Here is a 15,105-nt window from a genome sequence, read left to right on the forward strand (position 1 = left end):
CTCTCAATGACGAAGAAGTATAGAAATGTTCAAAGTCAAAGTCTTTTGGACTGCTTGTGTGGTCAGTTTTTTTGAACCGTTAGTGAATTTTGTGTGGAGGTGATGACTTTCATGATATTCACGTAAATGCGTTATCAATACTTTGACAAAATCATAGTCGACCAAAAACAAACCAAAATACAGAAGTTGACAAAACTGAGTTATGATTACCCTTTTTAAAGGGAAGACACCGCTAAAATCTGAACGGTATTGGTTATAAATTTTGTTAGCCCATTACGAAAAGTGAAAACGAATGGGCTTGGCCCATTTTAGTGTTCACTTTTGTAAGCAGTAAATTTGTGTGTCACTGTTACACTGATTTTGACTAAAAAAAAATCAAAAATCAGATCTTCCTCTTCATCTCTCCCTCCTCTCTTCGTTTCATTTTTTTTTTTTTTTTTCGTTTCAATTTTTTCTGTTTGGAAAATTTCCGTTTCTTTTTGTGTGTTCATCTGCAGCACAGAGGCAATATCACGAACAACTTGGTATCTCCTTCCTCGAATCTACGTTTCTATAGGTGAGGGTCTTGACTCTTGAGGTGCGGATAATCTTGAGCCTAGGGCTTTACTGCTAGTTAGTGGATTTGTCATTTTCGGCATCAGAAATGGGAAATGGGTCGGAGAATTTCGATATTGAGGATCTGATGTCTTATGGAGACGATTTGATCAATTTATTGGATGTTAAGAATGGTTTTGATGTGATATCTCAAAGTTTCGAGCAGTTAAAAGCTCTCAATTCCGCTTGCGATGAGGATTTCAGTGAGATACATGGCTCTATCCATGGTCAGTTTTCCGATTTGGTTCTCCAGATAAAATTTATTAGATGAAGTACCTGCTTTAGCTATACATCGTTCGGTGTTGGATTGAGTGAGGATTTTTTTAATTTTTAATTTTTGGGACGCAGATTGTAAGAAGAAACTCGATGTCTGTAAGAAGAAAACGGAGGAAGCATATTCAGATGTTGCGGCTGAAGATGAAATTGAACGTCTTCAGAAAGAGCTCGACGAAGAAATGGAACTGGAGCGCAAGCTTAAAGACGAGCTTAGATAAGTATTGTTTGATTTCAGTGAAATTATTTTAAGTCCATTGATTTAGTGACACGAAGAATCAATCTTTAGTCCTTTTTTTGTCCATACAGTGGTCGCTGATGAACTTAATGACCTGAATGCTCAATTGACTTCAATTGATGAACATAAGCAATCTACAAAGAGAAAAGAGCGGGACGACTTGAGAACTGTGTATGATTCACAAACCCTATTGTGCAATTGCTTGTTGTGAATGTTCACTACATTCGAATTTCTCATTCTATTTCATGTTCTCTCTTGTTTTCTCTGCAGGAAAAAGCTATCTATGTATGCTTCTGTCACGAAAGTTATACCGGACATTGATGATCCATCAAAGATCTCAGGCTGTATCCTTTTCTTTCATCATCACTCTATTCTCTCAAAGTCTTTCTTATATATATATATATATATATCTTAAATAACTTTTATCCTTGGCTGTTTGGAATCCTTGATTTTGGAAAACATAATAGATATGGTAGATCGTGAAACGAGGGTCATTGAGAAGTTTCAATTTGAGACAAATAAGATGACGGCCTACGAGACATGTAACAGTATCTGGAGCATCATAAACAAGCAATAGACAGACTTGACACTAGTTCGTTTGTATGATATTTTTGTTTGATCAGTCTCAGTTCTACCTTAGCAACCAAAAACACTCTTTACCAACTACCACTCCTTGATGTAAACACTTTCTGCTTATATAATTTGGATATTTGTGATTTGATTATGAATCCTCTACTCCTGTAACATTATCATCAATCTATGAATATATTCACTGCAAGTTTCCTTGCAATTCAATATGTGCAGAGATACCTGTCAAGTGTCAAATCCAAACAGCTGCTACTGCCGTTCTCCTGATTGTGTTTTTCTGTGCAGATTGTTCTATTTGACTTATCTCAATAATTTTGGTTCCAGTTGTGATCTCGTTGTTCTTCTATCTCAGTTTCAGATTTGATCTTCTCATCTTCGGCTTTCAGAGGAAGGGAGGGCACATATGTATCTCTTGCGACCTCTCGGTCTTATTTTTGTTTGTGTTGCCTTGTTTGGTTGTTTTTGTAATGGATGTTTGTGTTGTTTTTGTTATGAATTTTTTGTTTGTGTTGCCTTGTTTTTCCTCTCCAAAACTATTGCCTTTGCTTTTTTTTTTTGTTTTCGTTCGAATGTGTGATTTTCTGATTTTCTTATGTGAATGGGTTTATTATTTATGCTTGGCTTATGTGGTTAGCATATATGGGATATTATAATACAGTATTTTAAGATCCACAAACCAAACTAGAATATGTCTTTTGGCTTTATAGATATATATATGTGTGTGTGTTTTGCAGGTCATTATTTCCCCCCCTTTAAAACCTCTATGAAAGTGAATTCTTGATAATAGAATTAGATGATCAAGAACATGAAGGAGCTTATGGATCAGCAACATAATAAGTGGTGCCGTGATGGAGTTGTGGGTTTGGTGGGTGAATGAAGAAATTGCCCTTGAAGCCATCCATGGCTTTTATCGGTGTTAGTACTAGCTTCGTGTCATGGTGTGTGACTGTTGGATGAGAAATTACATTTGCTGGCGTATGTTAGCCTTATGGGCTTACGTCACTATTTTTCACTGTAAGTCTGTCAGTAACGTGTTATAAAGTTTTAATTTTAATTGTTAGTTCTACAATCCATATCGGCCTTTACGTGTCAACAGATAATTGGGGGTTTATAATGTTAATACGAAGTAACGAAATTAAATGAATGGGTGATAGAAGAAATAAAAAGACACCTCCGATCTCGGGCGAGAGAGAGACGATCTGTGACTGTGAGAGAGAATGGATCAGATCTTGAACAAGGTAGGCTCGTACTGGTTAGGTAAGAAGGCGAACAAGCAGCTCGATTCCGTCGGTGACGATATCAACGTACGCACGCATCTCCTCTTCTACTACTCCTTCACTACTACTTGCATTTTTTTTATAATCGTTCGCGTATCATCAATTTTGGCTATGAGTCGATCTGATGCTTTCATCTTTTGTACCGTGTCTTAATCGATCTATGGTTTCTGTTAATCTTAGTCTGGTAAATGGTGATGTAGCTCTTTCTTTCTTCACTCAGAATCGCAATTGCGCTTGATTTCTACATTTTTCTAGCCAGTCTGTCATATGTTCGTTGGATTGAATATGAGTTTACTGCGATGCTTCAGTTTTGAGGCTATTTGTGATTACATTAGGTGAATCGTGGCTTATAATGAAGAAGATCCTTAGATTATATTATTTTGAGGCCGTTTTGTGCTAATAGTGTTGCTTGTGGTTTTATCAAAACGTGATTTACTTCTCCTGTTTAATTCACTTGCGCAATGTTGATCTTCCATAATCTGTAACATTTTTTGTTCCAGTCTCTCTCGACGAGTATTGAAGGAGGAACAAAATGGCTGGTGAACAAAATCAAAGGTTGGCTATTTCTTACTCTCTCATTCTTGCTGTGCTGTTTCATTTCACATTTAAGGAGGAGCTACATCTAAGTTGTTGGTTTCTGATCTCGTTATCAGGAAAAATGCAGAAGCCATTGCCCGAGTTACTTAAGGAGTTTGGTTTGCCTGTTGGAATCTTTCCACGTGACGCAACCAACTACGAGTTCAATGAACAGACGAGGAAACTAACCGTCTTTATTCCATCAATCTGTGAAGTTGGCTACAAAGATTCATCAGTCTTGAGATTCACCACTACAGTTACCGCTTTTCTCGAGAAAGGAAAGCTAGCCGATGTTGAAGGGATGAAGACAAAAGTAATGATATGGGTTAAAGTCACAAGTATTTCTGCTGATTCTTCAAAGGTACATTTCATGGCTGGGATGAAGAAAAGCAGAAGCCGAGATGCTTATGAGGTTCTAAGAGATGGCGTTGAGATTGATAAATTCTAGCTCTGTTTTGCTGGTAATCCCCAATTCTTTTATCCTCTTTCTCCAACCTCTATCTTGTAAGTTTCAAGCTTCTTCTTTAAAAAAAATAAAAATATGGTTTTTGTATATGTTGAGTTTCAATTCTGTTGAAGTTCATGAATTTGATAAGCTGAAGAAGATGGTCAGTATACCAAACAACAATGTCCTTATGTCCTTGTGTATTTACTATTTACTGAGTTACTGCTTAAGAAAATGGCCAGAGCTAGTTTCTTTGCAATAATAGGAAATCCCTTCAACTTTTGGATGCTGAATAATTTTGCTCTCAGATCAAGAAAAATAGGAATGATTAATAAATTCATAGATAGAAACCATAAAGAAAAGAAAAGGAAATACATAGAGCACATTACACCTTTTTTCCTCAATGGACTGAGAACACAAATACTGATGACAAGATAAGAAAAAAAACAGAAGCAATTCCAATTATAATGAAGAGAAACAGAGAGGGTCAAACCCTCATTTCTTAGTAAACAGAACCATCTCTTTTACTCACTTTTGCCATTTGGTGCCTTGGCCTCAGTTCCTTCCGCGGAGTTAAGCTCCTCCCAAGCTTCGATCCATGTGACCATTCCAGTTGCAAGCTTGTTGAAGTAAGGATCAACCTTCCCAAGTTTCTCTTTCACGAGCTTGGCCAGCTCAAGGTAGCACTGCTGAACCGAAGTGCATTCTTCAGGAAGAGTCACAGATTGAAAGAAGGGTATTGCCTCTTCCTGCCAAAAGATTCCGTTGTATTCCTTTTTCAGGTTCACGAATGGGTTGCTGGCTTTGCTGTGCCATATATAAGGCAACCCTGTCTTCACTCCCCATCCCATATGGTCGCATATCACCTATATTTTTGGTTAAACGAATAATTATTTTAAGTCTGGTAGACAAATGTAACGTACTTTCATTTAAACCAAAGATGGATATGTAAATAAGAATTGCATTTGACCATGAGAACTGATAAGCGGTGTCATTGAGTCACCTTGAGTTCAAATCCGCATAATAATGCGTGGCATAACACATGTAGTTGGCCAAAGAAAAGCTAAGAGTTGGATTTACCTTGACACACCAACCAGCCCACATGTCGTCATAGCGTCCGATTGGCTGTCCGTCCCCCATAAGGCCAAAGTACATGGCCGGACCAATCAGCTCGCGGTCAAAAGCGAGGTTCATACCACACATAGGAAAAAGAGTTCCTTTGGGAATGGTCATGACTGCATCAACATACCTGCATATGACCAAGAACTAACCAATAAGCATTGCTTCATTGTTTAAACTTTCACAAAAAGGATGCATAACAAAATTGGTTGCCTCAGTGAGAGATCAAATTTCCTGGAATTTCTTTCAAGAGGTTTCACAAGCTGAGTGGGAGCATCATAGTCAGGGATGTTGAGCCAGAGGCCATGAGAGACAGCAGTTATGGCTCCCTCTCGCATACTAAAAGGGTAACCACGAACAAAGTCGGCCCCATCTCTGTATGGATCATAAAGTGTGTTAAAGAAATGTGGGGTTGATGGAGACAGGAGGTTCTTGATATGCTGCTCAAGCGCATTGATGTCTTTCCCGGATGGATCCTTTGCAACCTACATTGCACATATGTTGTCAACTTTTGCTTGAAAAACTATTAGTCTGAGAACTTTTGCACATAGCACAAATAAGAAAGCACTTACAAAGCAGTCATCATCAATGGTGTAGATGTACTTCTTCTTAGAGACCATGTAACCGAAGCAACGGCAAGCAGAATCCTTGAAGGAAATGCAGGAGGCCTTGGGACCCAAGATCCGGTTGATGTCGTCCCTGTTGTAGAGCTCGTAGTCAAACCCTTCTGGAATCTTGATGGCTTTCGAAGGATCACCATCTTGAACAATGATCAAATGGTACTGTTCAAAGAAGGGTCGCCACATCTCAAGGAAGTCCAGGTTTCGAATCGTAGGTATCACAATGTCCAGCTCATCTTTCAACATTGGCGTGGGTTTCACGGAAGAATACAATTGCGTCATTTCAAACAACAAGGAAGAAAAGAGTAGCTATGATTGCAAAGACAAAGAGAGATGTATGATAATGAAGATGACTCTTTGGTATTTATAAAGACTAGATGGAAATATATTATATTCACTCTTAAACGGAAAAAGTGTAACTTCCGTCTTTTTATGCGAAAACATGTTTGTTGTTGTTTCTTATTTTTCATGTTTTCATCACAACCCATAATCACGACTCTCACCACCTGACCTCCATAACTCTCTAAACCCAAACCACGTGACCATCCGTCTGTTTGTGGAATATTTGTTAGAACTAAGCATGAAAAGTTGCGTTGATATGTTTCCCCTTTTTTTTTTTTTTTCAGAAAAAAATATTAGGAAGCTCTTAACAAACTCTAAAGAAGTAAATAGTCTTTATGTAGTTGTTTTTTCTTCAATCTAATAATAATTTAAAAAGAGATAAACAAAAAAATTATACTAAAATGTAAAACCCCAAACCAAAAGCTTTGAAGGATGTTGAGAAACCTCAATGCGGCATCATTTCATGACCCAACCATCTCCCAACAAACACCCACACAGCCACAATCCTAAGCATTGCACAACGACCACCCAAATCGCCAACTGATATAACCAAAATCAAACGTAGCAGTAAGAGCGAGACTAAGTAGACGAAAACATTCGTTTGATTCCAGATTTCTGCTCTGTTGTTAGTCTCGACGGGAACTTAATGCTGAATTTGATTCTCAAGTTCCCTTTTTTCGATGGGTCTTTAGGGATTGGCATGCCTTCGCCTTTCACCACCTCTTCATGAGAAGGACTGATCACACTGTTGATCGGAACTGTTACTGTTCTTCCGTCCAAAGTAGTGACCTGAGCGGTGTAACCCGTAAGGGCTTCCACGAGAGGGATCTTCTGTGTGATCACAAGGTCATTCCCGTCTCGCTTGTAAACAGCATGTGGCTTCTCATCAACTATAAATACAAGATCTGACGGGATAATTCCTCGCTGCTCGTTCCCTTTCTCCGGGAAGGTTATCTTCGTCCCTTTCTTCCACCCTGGCTTGATTTCTATTGTCAAGATCTCCTCAACCGTTGTGGGTCTCCTGCATGAGAAAAAAGAATGCAATTCCAACTTGCATTACCGATAACAATAACATCACAGCACACAAAGCAACTCTTATGTCCCCCGCCTAATATTCTCGAATACACTCACTTTTCACTGCATACTTATCCAAGTGCCCAACAACTCCAGAAAAACGGAATTTACAAAACTTCACTATATATGAGTCCTATAGAACCTATCCAATGGTAATAACTAGTCTCTTATCACATTTTCCATGTATCTGTCTATTTTAAATCTTCAGAATTCAAAAACTAAAACATGGTCACAGAGGACACTAATATTAGACCTAGTAAGCATATCAATGTTTTGGAACTTAAATCCATAAAAAGGTGATTCATAAAACTCAATACATGGCAATGTAGCTGAAAAACTGACCCGCTTGAATCGAGGACGTCTCTAGAGATCTTCATCTTCTTAGTGATTCCTTTGTAAAGATCCTCCAAACTACAAGGAAGTTGTCTCTCAATAGGGGCAGCTTTCCTCGGAGGAACATTGGAGGCGAAAACGTCTTCGGCAAAGCGGAACCCATTAGAGGGACCTGCACCACGTGAGTCACCAAAGGGTCTCGTGAAGCCAAAGAACTCCGAGAAGATGTCGTCAGCACTTCTACCGTTAAACCGGAACGAAGCCCCTCCATCCGAAGCACCGGAAAACCCGCCGGCTCCGGGAGGCGGAACCTGGCTCGTTAGACCTTCTTCACCGTATTGATCATAGATAGCTCGCTTTTGAGGATCGCTCAAAACCTTAACGAATCCAAAAGCACAAGGAATTGATCAAATACTACTCTATAATTGACGAGATTACTTAATTGACAGAGAAGTAACCATAGTGAATTAAGATATCTACAAAACTGCTCAAGTTCATGCCAAAAAAAATATTAAGAAAAAGGGACAGCTAGAAGAAAAAAAGATACAGTATTGCAATACACAGGTCAGAGAATTCGAGTTAGTATAAGAGAATTTACATCGTAAGCTTCAGAGATCTGCTTGAATTTAGCTTCGGCGTCCTTTTTATTGTTAGGGTTCTTGTCTGGATGCCACTTCATGGCCAGTTTCCGATAAGCTTTCTTCAAGTCATCGTCTTTTGCGTTCCGATCCACCTGAAGAACCTTGTAATAATCGACCCCCATTGCTATTTGCTTCCCTTCTCCTTCTTCTTCCTCTTTCTTCTTTTGATTCGCCTCTTCGTTTAGTTTTCTACTCGATCTTCCTCAATGGTGGATCATTCCGTACCGGTTCGGAATTTTAATGGAGACATCAGAAATTTATCCAAATGGTTCTATTATTTGGGCTTTCCCGGTTTTGTTTTCGGTTCGGTATACCAAGCTCAACTGTTATAACACGGCGTCGTTTAAAGATAAAGTAATTTACACTTAATTGGCCCTTAAATAGTTTATTTTTTAATTTGGCCCATTGGAGTGATAACTAAATTTTGAAATATCTGAGGACTAAAACGGAAATAACTTGTAACTATCGGGTGTTCTTTATCCTCGAGTAAGCAAAAAATAATTCTAAAGAAAAATATACATAATTGGTTAAATTTCTCAAGAAATCCAAAAAGGCAAAAAGTAAGAGATGACACTTCTTCTTCCTCAATCAAACCATATCCACAAGCCACCACTTGTACCATACCGACGCCTCCGAAAACCATACAGATTACCAGTGATCTCCGCTGTGTCCGGTAAGGAGCTGATTCTTTCCGGCAAGGTCCGGGCCGTGGAGCCGAAAGAAGCGAAGACGGTTGTGGCGTCGGAGGGTTACATGCTCTTAGACGTGAGGCCGGCCTGGGAAAGAGAAAAGGCACGTGTGAAAGGGTCATTACACGTGCCACTGTTCGTGGAGGATACAGACAATGGGCTGATTACGTTGCTGAAGAAATGGATCCATTTAGGATACATTGGGCTTTGGACAGGCCAGAGATTCACCATGTTCAATGACGAATTCACCCTCCGTGTTGTGGAGGCTGTCCCGGACAAAGAGAGTAAAGTGCTCGTCGTGTGCGGTGAAGGACTCAGGTAACCCAGCTGATGATGTTTTCATTTTGGTTTATCATTGACTTCGGTTTGATCTTTACAGTCTTGTAATTAATAGGCAGATTTTGGTTTAGGGTCGTATTAACTTACGTATCCAAAATCAAACCGGTTCAATATCGGTTGATTTGGTATATAATGGTTATTTGTCTTTATCAATCGCAGGTCGTTGATGGCTGTATCAAAGCTCCACGGAGAAGGTTACAAAAGCTTAGGGTGGTTAACCGGAGGATTTAACCGAGCCACGGAAGGAGATTTTCCAGAGATCGAAGGGACCGAAGAGCTACGGTTCGCGACTATAGGAGGTGCATCATACTATTTACTTAAACTACTTGTACTGTTACAGTCCCTTGGCCAAAAGAGTAGTTAAATTAGTTTTTTCTTTTTTTTCATGCTGAAGTGTGTGTGTGTGTGTGGGGAGACCTTCTGAGACATTTTTGTCCTTAGAATTATTATGTCTGGCTTAGTAACAATTGAGCACACTAGACGGCGCGGTTCTGGTTTAACAGATGTCTTTTGACAGTAGTTGAAATATATTTGTCCGAATGATTTGTTTCCGACAGCTAATCTGCGAACCTAATAGTAATTTACGTTTACACCCAAAACCATTTGGCACTGCAGCCACAATAATCCCATGCAACTACATCACATGGATGAGGGTAACTACGTAATTTACAAGAACGTTCATCGCGTCCCTCTTTCTCTCCTTCCCTCGTCTGGGTTTCGAGAGGGAAAAAAGGAAGAATATCCAGATCTACTAAAAATCCCCATATTCAATTTTCAAATTTGAACTCTGAGAAAACCCAAGATTTTTCAATCGTTCCGAAAAGTCGTTCCGAGATCGAAATCTCCGGAATTGGGGACCTTGTGCATTGCACACGATGGGCGATTTCAACCTCGCTCTCGTGATTGTAGCGATCGTTGTGTGCGTCATTGTTTTCATCTCAAGCATCTATCTCCTCGTAAACTACCAGCATCCTGATGATGCGAACCAGGCTTATTTCCCCAAATTCGTGGTTGTTTTTGGGCTGTCTATTGCTATGATATCGATTCTCATGTTACCCGCGGATGTGGCTAATCGGCATGCTTGTCGACATGCTATTTACAACGGCGCTTGCAATCTCACCTTGCCCATGAAGGATCTTTGGCTTGCCATTTACATTGTGGACGCTATCCTCGTCTTCTTTGTCATCCCCTTCGCAATGTTTTTCTATGAAGGCGACCAGGACAAGTTCGTATCTTTGTTTTCTCTACATTTATTACTTGTTTGTTAATCCGATATTGTTAACATGGGTTTTACTCTCTTTTTGTTCATACAGGACTCTTGGAAAGAGGATAAAAAGTGCCTTAATTTGGGTGGTAACCACGGCTGTTGTTTGTGCTCTGGTGCTTGGAATTTTATACGGTTAGTAGTTGCTGTGTTTTTGTTGACTTATACTTCAGAATCTTCCTCTACTGATGGAAGTTGAGAGGTTACACTTGTTTAGCTGGAGTGGTATTTGAAACCCTTAGTGAGCTTGTAACATTGGATGGCTCTAATGTTGGTCACTACGATTTGAAATTTTTTGACTGCATTAAGCTGGTTAATTACCTGATTTGGGCCTGGATTAATGTATTAGGGAATAGCTTAGAATACCTACATCTTACATACACAAGTAATCTTATTAACTCTACAAGGAGCCATTCATGCTTGTGTTTAGTTTCATATTCCTTGGATTCCTTCTTCTAATATTCTTTTACATCATATTAGGTGTCATTGGAAAGGTTGACTTCTCTGTCAGGCACTTGGCTTCTGCCACATCCTCTTTCCCTACTTCCTGGCAATTTTCAAATACTCAACCATGCATCGGTAACACTGCTCGACAGGTAATGTTTTTCTTTTGATTACATAATTTGCATTGGTTTCTTATATCATGAGTCATTTATGTCATAAAGAGTTTCAGCATGTAACATATTTCCTGTCCCTGGCTAATATATGCAGTGCTCAGCATTTACAGCTAATCCCGCATCGGAGAAAACATGGACCATGCGTACTACTTTTCCAGAATACGTTGTTGCTCTTGCCACCATTGTTGGGTCAGTTCTTTTTACGGTATGAGCGTTGTTTTATCTTGTTGAGAAGTGCATTGTTTGCTACTTTGCTTTGTAAGTATCTAGCCTGTCTTATATTGTTGTTTTTTCATTGACTTACACAAACTCTCAACAAATGAAATGCATGGAAAGATCTGTATTCATTTAAGTAATTTTAATTTATATTTTTCCTTAAAAAAATTAATTCTTCTCTTAAATACTTTTAGATATTTGGTGGTGTTGGTATTGCAAGTCTACCATTGGGACTTATCACTGCTTTCATCAGGCGACCAAAAGCTGTTATCACTAGATCACAATATATAAAGGTCTGGTTATTGTTCTTCTTTGGAAGAATCTCTTCTAGATGTTGATTCCCACTGTCTCTTGCTTGGTTAACTCCATAACTATTATACAGGAGGCAACCGAACTAGGTAAAAAGGCAAGAGAACTAAAGAAAGCAGCTGATGGACTTCATCAGGAAGAAAGAAGTGGTGCTAAGGGCAGGAAATGGAGGAAAAATGTGAAAGCAGTAGAAAAGGTACATTATTTCTCTCAAGTTTCAGTATCTTATCTAAATTTGGTTTCATATGTAGAAACTTGGAAAGTTGGCCTATTGATACTAGTCCCTGACTTGTATAGAAACTTTGGTCGTGTGTGGAGTTATTGGAATGAAAACTTGTAATGAAAAGCTACTGAGATAGTAGAATTGGTTATGATAGTCATTGAATTTATTGGTAGTCTTACTTTGCTTGATTGTGGATTTAAGCTGTGTCTCCTGAATCCTATAATTGAATGTGGTAACCTTGCAGGAGTTGCTCCAATTGGAGGAAGATGTGAACCTCTTAGAAGAGATGTATCCTCAAGGAGAGCAGGTAAGACGAGTGTACTTAGAACTTAATCTATAAACTTTTTGTTGCTCAACAATTTTATTCCCTGGATTTTTTTTTTCAGGCAGAAACTGCTTGGGCTTTCACTGTACTTGGATACTTGGCCAAGTTTATTCTTGGAATCTTAGGGTTAGTAACTCTATGCAAAAACTTTTCTTTGCATGTTTTTCTTTACAGCCTTATTTTTTAAAAATGTTATATAATCATGCATAGTTCTTGAGCTCGAGCTACGTGTCTTTTCGAATGGCGATTTTCTTTATATCTTTGTAGATTGATCGTTTCCATTGCTTGGGTTGCGCATATCATCATATATCTACTCGTCGATCCTCCTCTCTCCCCTTTTCTTAACGAGGTTTTCATTAAGCTTGATGATGTCTGGGGTAAGTTCTTACTTCTGTTCTTGTGATCCTATAGAAGGCTTTTATTTGTATATCTGATTGACTTCATGCTGGAATTGTGGAAATTTCCAGGTCTTTTGGGCACTGCTGCCTTTGCTTTCTTCTGTTTCTACCTTCTACTTGCTGTTATCGCTGGGGCAATGATGCTGGGTTTGAAGCTGGTCTTCATTACCATTCATCCAATGAAGTAAGCCATCTAATGGGTTTTAGTGTTTAACAGTGTTTGGCTATTTTATGAGGTCATTCATTCCCTTTTCTTTGATTTCTGATTGGCCATATCAACTTTATTTCAGATGGGGAGCTACTTTAATGAACTCTTTCCTCTTCAATGTCGGGCTCATTCTTCTTTGTTCAATCAGGTAAGTCTCTCCGATCTCTTCTTTTCTGCCTCTATACTTGATGGGATCGAGTTCACTCTGATAAACGGATCTAGAGCAAGCGTGCTTAGTGCTTACTTACATTTGCTAATCAGTGTTGTCGTGCCATCACGAAAACTAATTTCCTTTTTGCCTAATGCATGAATCAAAATTTATGACTACTTTACTCATGCACTTTGGTACCCATCATTATCTCTTGGACATCAAACCAAGACATTTTGGGCTAATTGACTGCTGCTACCTTCACAATGACATGTTAATCCTCACAGTTTGAGTAATGGGGTTCATATAATATGCAGTGTGATTCAATTTTGTGCCACTGCATTTGGATATTACGCACAAGCGACTGCTGCTCAGGAGATCTTTGGTCACACATTGCAATCCCTTAGAGGAATTAAGTACCTCTACAAGTAAGTAGAATCTGGTTTAGCATATGGCAGTCTTTTATTATATTCGTTACTAGTCCTACTGAGCGAACGAGGTTGTATATTTCAGGTACAATGTGTTCCAAATCGGGTTTGTTATACTGGCTGGACTAACCTTCCTATATTACATTGCCTTTGTAAGTCTTTGTTGATGTTACTCCTCATTTTTGTATTCTGTACAAGTATCTGAAGAATCATATGTGTTTTGGCAGGGATGGAGAAGAAAAAAACCAAGCGGCCGTTTCCAGCTCTCTTCTTAAAGTAAAACGTTTTCGTTGCTTAATATTTGGTTACTTGAGCCTTCACTGCGATCTGATTGAGTGCTGTCGCCAAAGTTTTTACGTGTTGCCGGATCATCATCAATTCCGGAAGTATCTGAAGACTCTGCTTCTAAGATTTTATTTTCCCCGACTGTAATTTTATTTTTCTTGTGTATGTACTATTTGGTTGTGCAACAGTTAGCTGTCCTGTCTTGGTCTATTGTAATGTTTCGGATGCGATTGTGTAATCAAAATTTTCAAATGAGAAGCGTTGTTCGAATTTCACAAGACGAGGCCAAGCCAGAGAGAGACATCGTCCTTTGTGGATTGAGAGAATTGTAACCGAATCAATTGTTTGGATTCTTTTCGGTGAGTTTGAGTTAACCGAACCGGATTATAAAAATTCAAAGACTAATGTAATGGGTATTCTTGTTTAATTTGCAAGGCACAGAAGTGCTGCTGAAGTGACAAGTGGCATTCGTAAGAGATTCGCCAATAGCTTCTTTTGCCCAATCAGCTTCTTGCTTCATCTAACTCTCTCTCTCTCTCTCTCTCTCTCTCTCTCTAAAGATTCTAAAAAGACAGGATAGAGAAGATAACGCTAGCTTGGTAATAGATAAGGCGGAGTTTACTTCTAACCGTCAGATGGATTTGTTTCTCCATCTAACGGAGGAGATACGTTCTCTGAGATCTCCAAGCTTCATCATCTCTCCCACACATATACGGGCCACTTAGAGACGCCATTTGATTATTAGTATCTTTTACAGAAAAAAAATTACAAACCGCAAACGCAGAGTAAACAAACGACGCCGGAGATGGCCGCCACTTCGACAGCCGCCGCTGCTTCTTCAATCATGGGTACACGGGTGGTTTCCGACATCCACTCTGGTTCAGGCAGATTCACTGCCCGGTTCGCATTCGGAACCAAGAAAGCCGCTCCCAAAAAGGCTAAGACGGTTATCTCAGACCGGCCTTTATGGTTCCCAGGTGCAAAATCCCCTGAGTATCTCGACGGTTCGCTGGTCGGAGACTACGGGTTCGACCCTTTCGGTTTAGGTAAACCGGCGGAGTACCTCCAGTTTGATCTGGACTCCCTGGACCAGAACCTCGCCAAGAACTTATACGGAGACGTGATCGGGACACGTACCGAGGCGGTGGACCCCAAATCGACGCCGTTTCAGCCCTACAGTGAAGTCTTCGGGCTCCAGAGATTCAGAGAATGTGAGCTGATTCACGGTCGGTGGGCAATGCTCGCCACCCTTGGCGCTCTCACCGTCGAATGGCTCACCGGTGTTACTTGGCAAGACGCCGGCAAGGTACTATAGATAGCCTCTTTCTCGTCTCTCTCGTTTTTTTTTTTTTTTTTTAAATACCGTTTCCCTTTTCCCGTATGCGTTTGGACATTTGTCTGATTGTTTTTGGATTACCAGGTCGAGCTAGTGGATGGGTCGTCTTACTTAGGGCAACCATTGCCTTTCTCCATCTCGACATTGATATGGATCGAAGTGTTAGTGGTAGGCTACATTGAGTTCCAACGAAACGCTGA

General features: G+C 39.6%; 7 protein-coding genes across 9 annotated transcripts; 5 read left to right on the plus strand and 2 right to left on the minus strand.

Moving 5' to 3' along the window:
• The first annotated feature begins 410 nt into the window (after positions 1-410).
• On the plus strand, positions 411-1,895 carry LOC17891562. Its single transcript, XM_023786288.1, has 5 exons — positions 411-821; positions 943-1,084; positions 1,175-1,276; positions 1,376-1,449; positions 1,573-1,895. The coding sequence occupies exons 1-5, from the start codon at positions 644-646 to the stop codon at positions 1,680-1,682; spliced, it is 606 nt and encodes a 201-aa protein (XP_023642056.1). The 5' UTR covers positions 411-643; the 3' UTR covers positions 1,683-1,895.
• A 947-nt stretch (positions 1,896-2,842) lies between these two features.
• LOC17892215 (uncharacterized protein At5g01610) lies at positions 2,843-4,226 on the plus strand. The gene is made up of 3 exons (XM_006296566.2): positions 2,843-2,997; positions 3,471-3,525; positions 3,624-4,226. The coding sequence occupies exons 1-3, from the start codon at positions 2,911-2,913 to the stop codon at positions 3,992-3,994; spliced, it is 513 nt and encodes a 170-aa protein (XP_006296628.1). The 5' UTR covers positions 2,843-2,910; the 3' UTR covers positions 3,995-4,226.
• An 84-nt stretch (positions 4,227-4,310) lies between these two features.
• LOC17890624 (UDP-arabinopyranose mutase 3) lies at positions 4,311-6,058 on the minus strand. 2 transcript variants are annotated; one of them, XM_023786070.1, is made up of 4 exons: positions 5,683-6,058; positions 5,345-5,595; positions 5,072-5,240; positions 4,311-4,857 (listed from the first exon to the last, which is right to left on the minus strand). In XM_023786070.1, exons 1-4 carry the CDS (start codon positions 6,010-6,012, stop codon positions 4,516-4,518), a joined length of 1,092 nt encoding a protein of 363 aa, XP_023641838.1. In that variant the 5' UTR covers positions 6,013-6,058; the 3' UTR covers positions 4,311-4,515. The 2 variants fall into 2 exon arrangements, with proteins under 2 accessions (XP_023641838.1, XP_023641837.1); XM_023786069.1 differs by having other exon boundaries at positions 5,324-5,595.
• A 305-nt stretch (positions 6,059-6,363) lies between these two features.
• On the minus strand, positions 6,364-8,341 carry LOC17892959 (dnaJ homolog subfamily B member 1). Of its 2 annotated transcripts, none has more exons than XM_023785833.1 (3): positions 8,078-8,341; positions 7,605-7,856; positions 6,364-7,122 (listed from the first exon to the last, which is right to left on the minus strand). In XM_023785833.1, exons 1-3 carry the CDS (start codon positions 8,240-8,242, stop codon positions 6,652-6,654), a joined length of 888 nt encoding a protein of 295 aa, XP_023641601.1. In that variant the 5' UTR covers positions 8,243-8,341; the 3' UTR covers positions 6,364-6,651. The 2 variants fall into 2 exon arrangements, with proteins under 2 accessions (XP_023641601.1, XP_006298135.1); XM_006298073.2 differs by having other exon boundaries at positions 6,364-7,093; positions 7,489-7,856; positions 8,078-8,340.
• A 234-nt stretch (positions 8,342-8,575) lies between these two features.
• Positions 8,576-9,704, plus strand: LOC111831396 (rhodanese-like domain-containing protein 10). Its single transcript, XM_023785453.1, has 2 exons — positions 8,576-9,127; positions 9,308-9,704. Exons 1-2 carry the CDS (start codon positions 8,688-8,690, stop codon positions 9,510-9,512), a joined length of 645 nt encoding a protein of 214 aa, XP_023641221.1. The 5' UTR covers positions 8,576-8,687; the 3' UTR covers positions 9,513-9,704.
• Positions 9,705-9,855: 151 nt separating this feature from the next.
• LOC17893972 (LIMR family protein At3g08930) lies at positions 9,856-13,847 on the plus strand. The gene is made up of 14 exons (XM_006299365.2): positions 9,856-10,373; positions 10,462-10,547; positions 10,893-11,008; positions 11,124-11,234; positions 11,440-11,538; positions 11,628-11,750; positions 12,022-12,084; positions 12,164-12,228; positions 12,370-12,479; positions 12,570-12,684; positions 12,791-12,856; positions 13,174-13,284; positions 13,370-13,436; positions 13,512-13,847. The coding sequence occupies exons 1-14, from the start codon at positions 10,024-10,026 to the stop codon at positions 13,557-13,559; spliced, it is 1,530 nt and encodes a 509-aa protein (XP_006299427.1). The 5' UTR covers positions 9,856-10,023; the 3' UTR covers positions 13,560-13,847.
• A 447-nt stretch (positions 13,848-14,294) lies between these two features.
• LOC111831407 (chlorophyll a-b binding protein CP29.2, chloroplastic) lies at positions 14,295-15,103 on the plus strand (the record flags this gene model as incomplete). The annotated part of the gene is made up of 2 exons (XM_023785478.1): positions 14,295-14,875; positions 14,990-15,103. Coding segments are annotated over exons 1-2 (615 nt in total), but the record flags the coding sequence as incomplete, so codon positions are not given.
• Positions 15,104-15,105: the final 2 nt, after the last annotated feature.

This window comes from Capsella rubella, unplaced genomic scaffold (assembly GCF_000375325.1).
Source record: "Capsella rubella cultivar Monte Gargano unplaced genomic scaffold, Caprub1_0 scaffold_3, whole genome shotgun sequence".
In the NCBI taxonomy this organism is placed as follows: Eukaryota; Viridiplantae; Streptophyta; class Magnoliopsida; order Brassicales; family Brassicaceae; genus Capsella; species Capsella rubella.

Coding starts and splice junctions, on each gene's coding strand:
- LOC17891562 (XM_023786288.1), top strand. CDS start 644: ATGGGAAATGGGTCGGAGAATTTCGATATTGAGGATCTGATGTCTTAT. Junction 822..942: donor GATACATGGCTCTATCCATG/GTCAGTTTTCCG, acceptor TTTGGGACGCAG/ATTGTAAGAAGAAACTCGAT. Junction 1,085..1,174: donor AAGCTTAAAGACGAGCTTAG/ATAAGTATTGTT, acceptor TTTTGTCCATAC/AGTGGTCGCTGATGAACTTA.
- LOC17892215 (XM_006296566.2), top strand. CDS start 2,911: ATGGATCAGATCTTGAACAAGGTAGGCTCGTACTGGTTAGGTAAGAAG. Junction 2,998..3,470: donor CCGTCGGTGACGATATCAAC/GTACGCACGCAT, acceptor TTTTTGTTCCAG/TCTCTCTCGACGAGTATTGA. Junction 3,526..3,623: donor GCTGGTGAACAAAATCAAAG/GTTGGCTATTTC, acceptor TCTCGTTATCAG/GAAAAATGCAGAAGCCATTG.
- LOC17890624 (XM_023786069.1), bottom strand. CDS start 6,012: ATGACGCAATTGTATTCTTCCGTGAAACCCACGCCAATGTTGAAAGAT. Junction 5,241..5,323: donor AAATTTGATCTCTCACTGAG/GCAACCAATTTT, acceptor GGTCATATGCAG/GTATGTTGATGCAGTCATGA. Junction 4,858..5,071: donor GGGCTGGTTGGTGTGTCAAG/GTAAATCCAACT, acceptor CCAAAAATATAG/GTGATATGCGACCATATGGG.
- LOC17892959 (XM_006298073.2), bottom strand. CDS start 8,242: ATGGGGGTCGATTATTACAAGGTTCTTCAGGTGGATCGGAACGCAAAA. Junction 7,857..8,077: donor AGATCTCTGAAGCTTACGAT/GTAAATTCTCTT, acceptor GGATTCGTTAAG/GTTTTGAGCGATCCTCAAAA. Junction 7,094..7,488: donor GACGTCCTCGATTCAAGCGG/GTCAGTTTTTCA, acceptor TTTCTCATGCAG/GAGACCCACAACGGTTGAGG.
- LOC111831396 (XM_023785453.1), top strand. CDS start 8,688: ATGACACTTCTTCTTCCTCAATCAAACCATATCCACAAGCCACCACTT. Junction 9,128..9,307: donor GTGTGCGGTGAAGGACTCAG/GTAACCCAGCTG, acceptor TATCAATCGCAG/GTCGTTGATGGCTGTATCAA.
- LOC17893972 (XM_006299365.2), top strand. CDS start 10,024: ATGGGCGATTTCAACCTCGCTCTCGTGATTGTAGCGATCGTTGTGTGC. Junction 10,374..10,461: donor TATGAAGGCGACCAGGACAA/GTTCGTATCTTT, acceptor TTGTTCATACAG/GACTCTTGGAAAGAGGATAA. Junction 11,235..11,439: donor TTGGGTCAGTTCTTTTTACG/GTATGAGCGTTG, acceptor AAATACTTTTAG/ATATTTGGTGGTGTTGGTAT.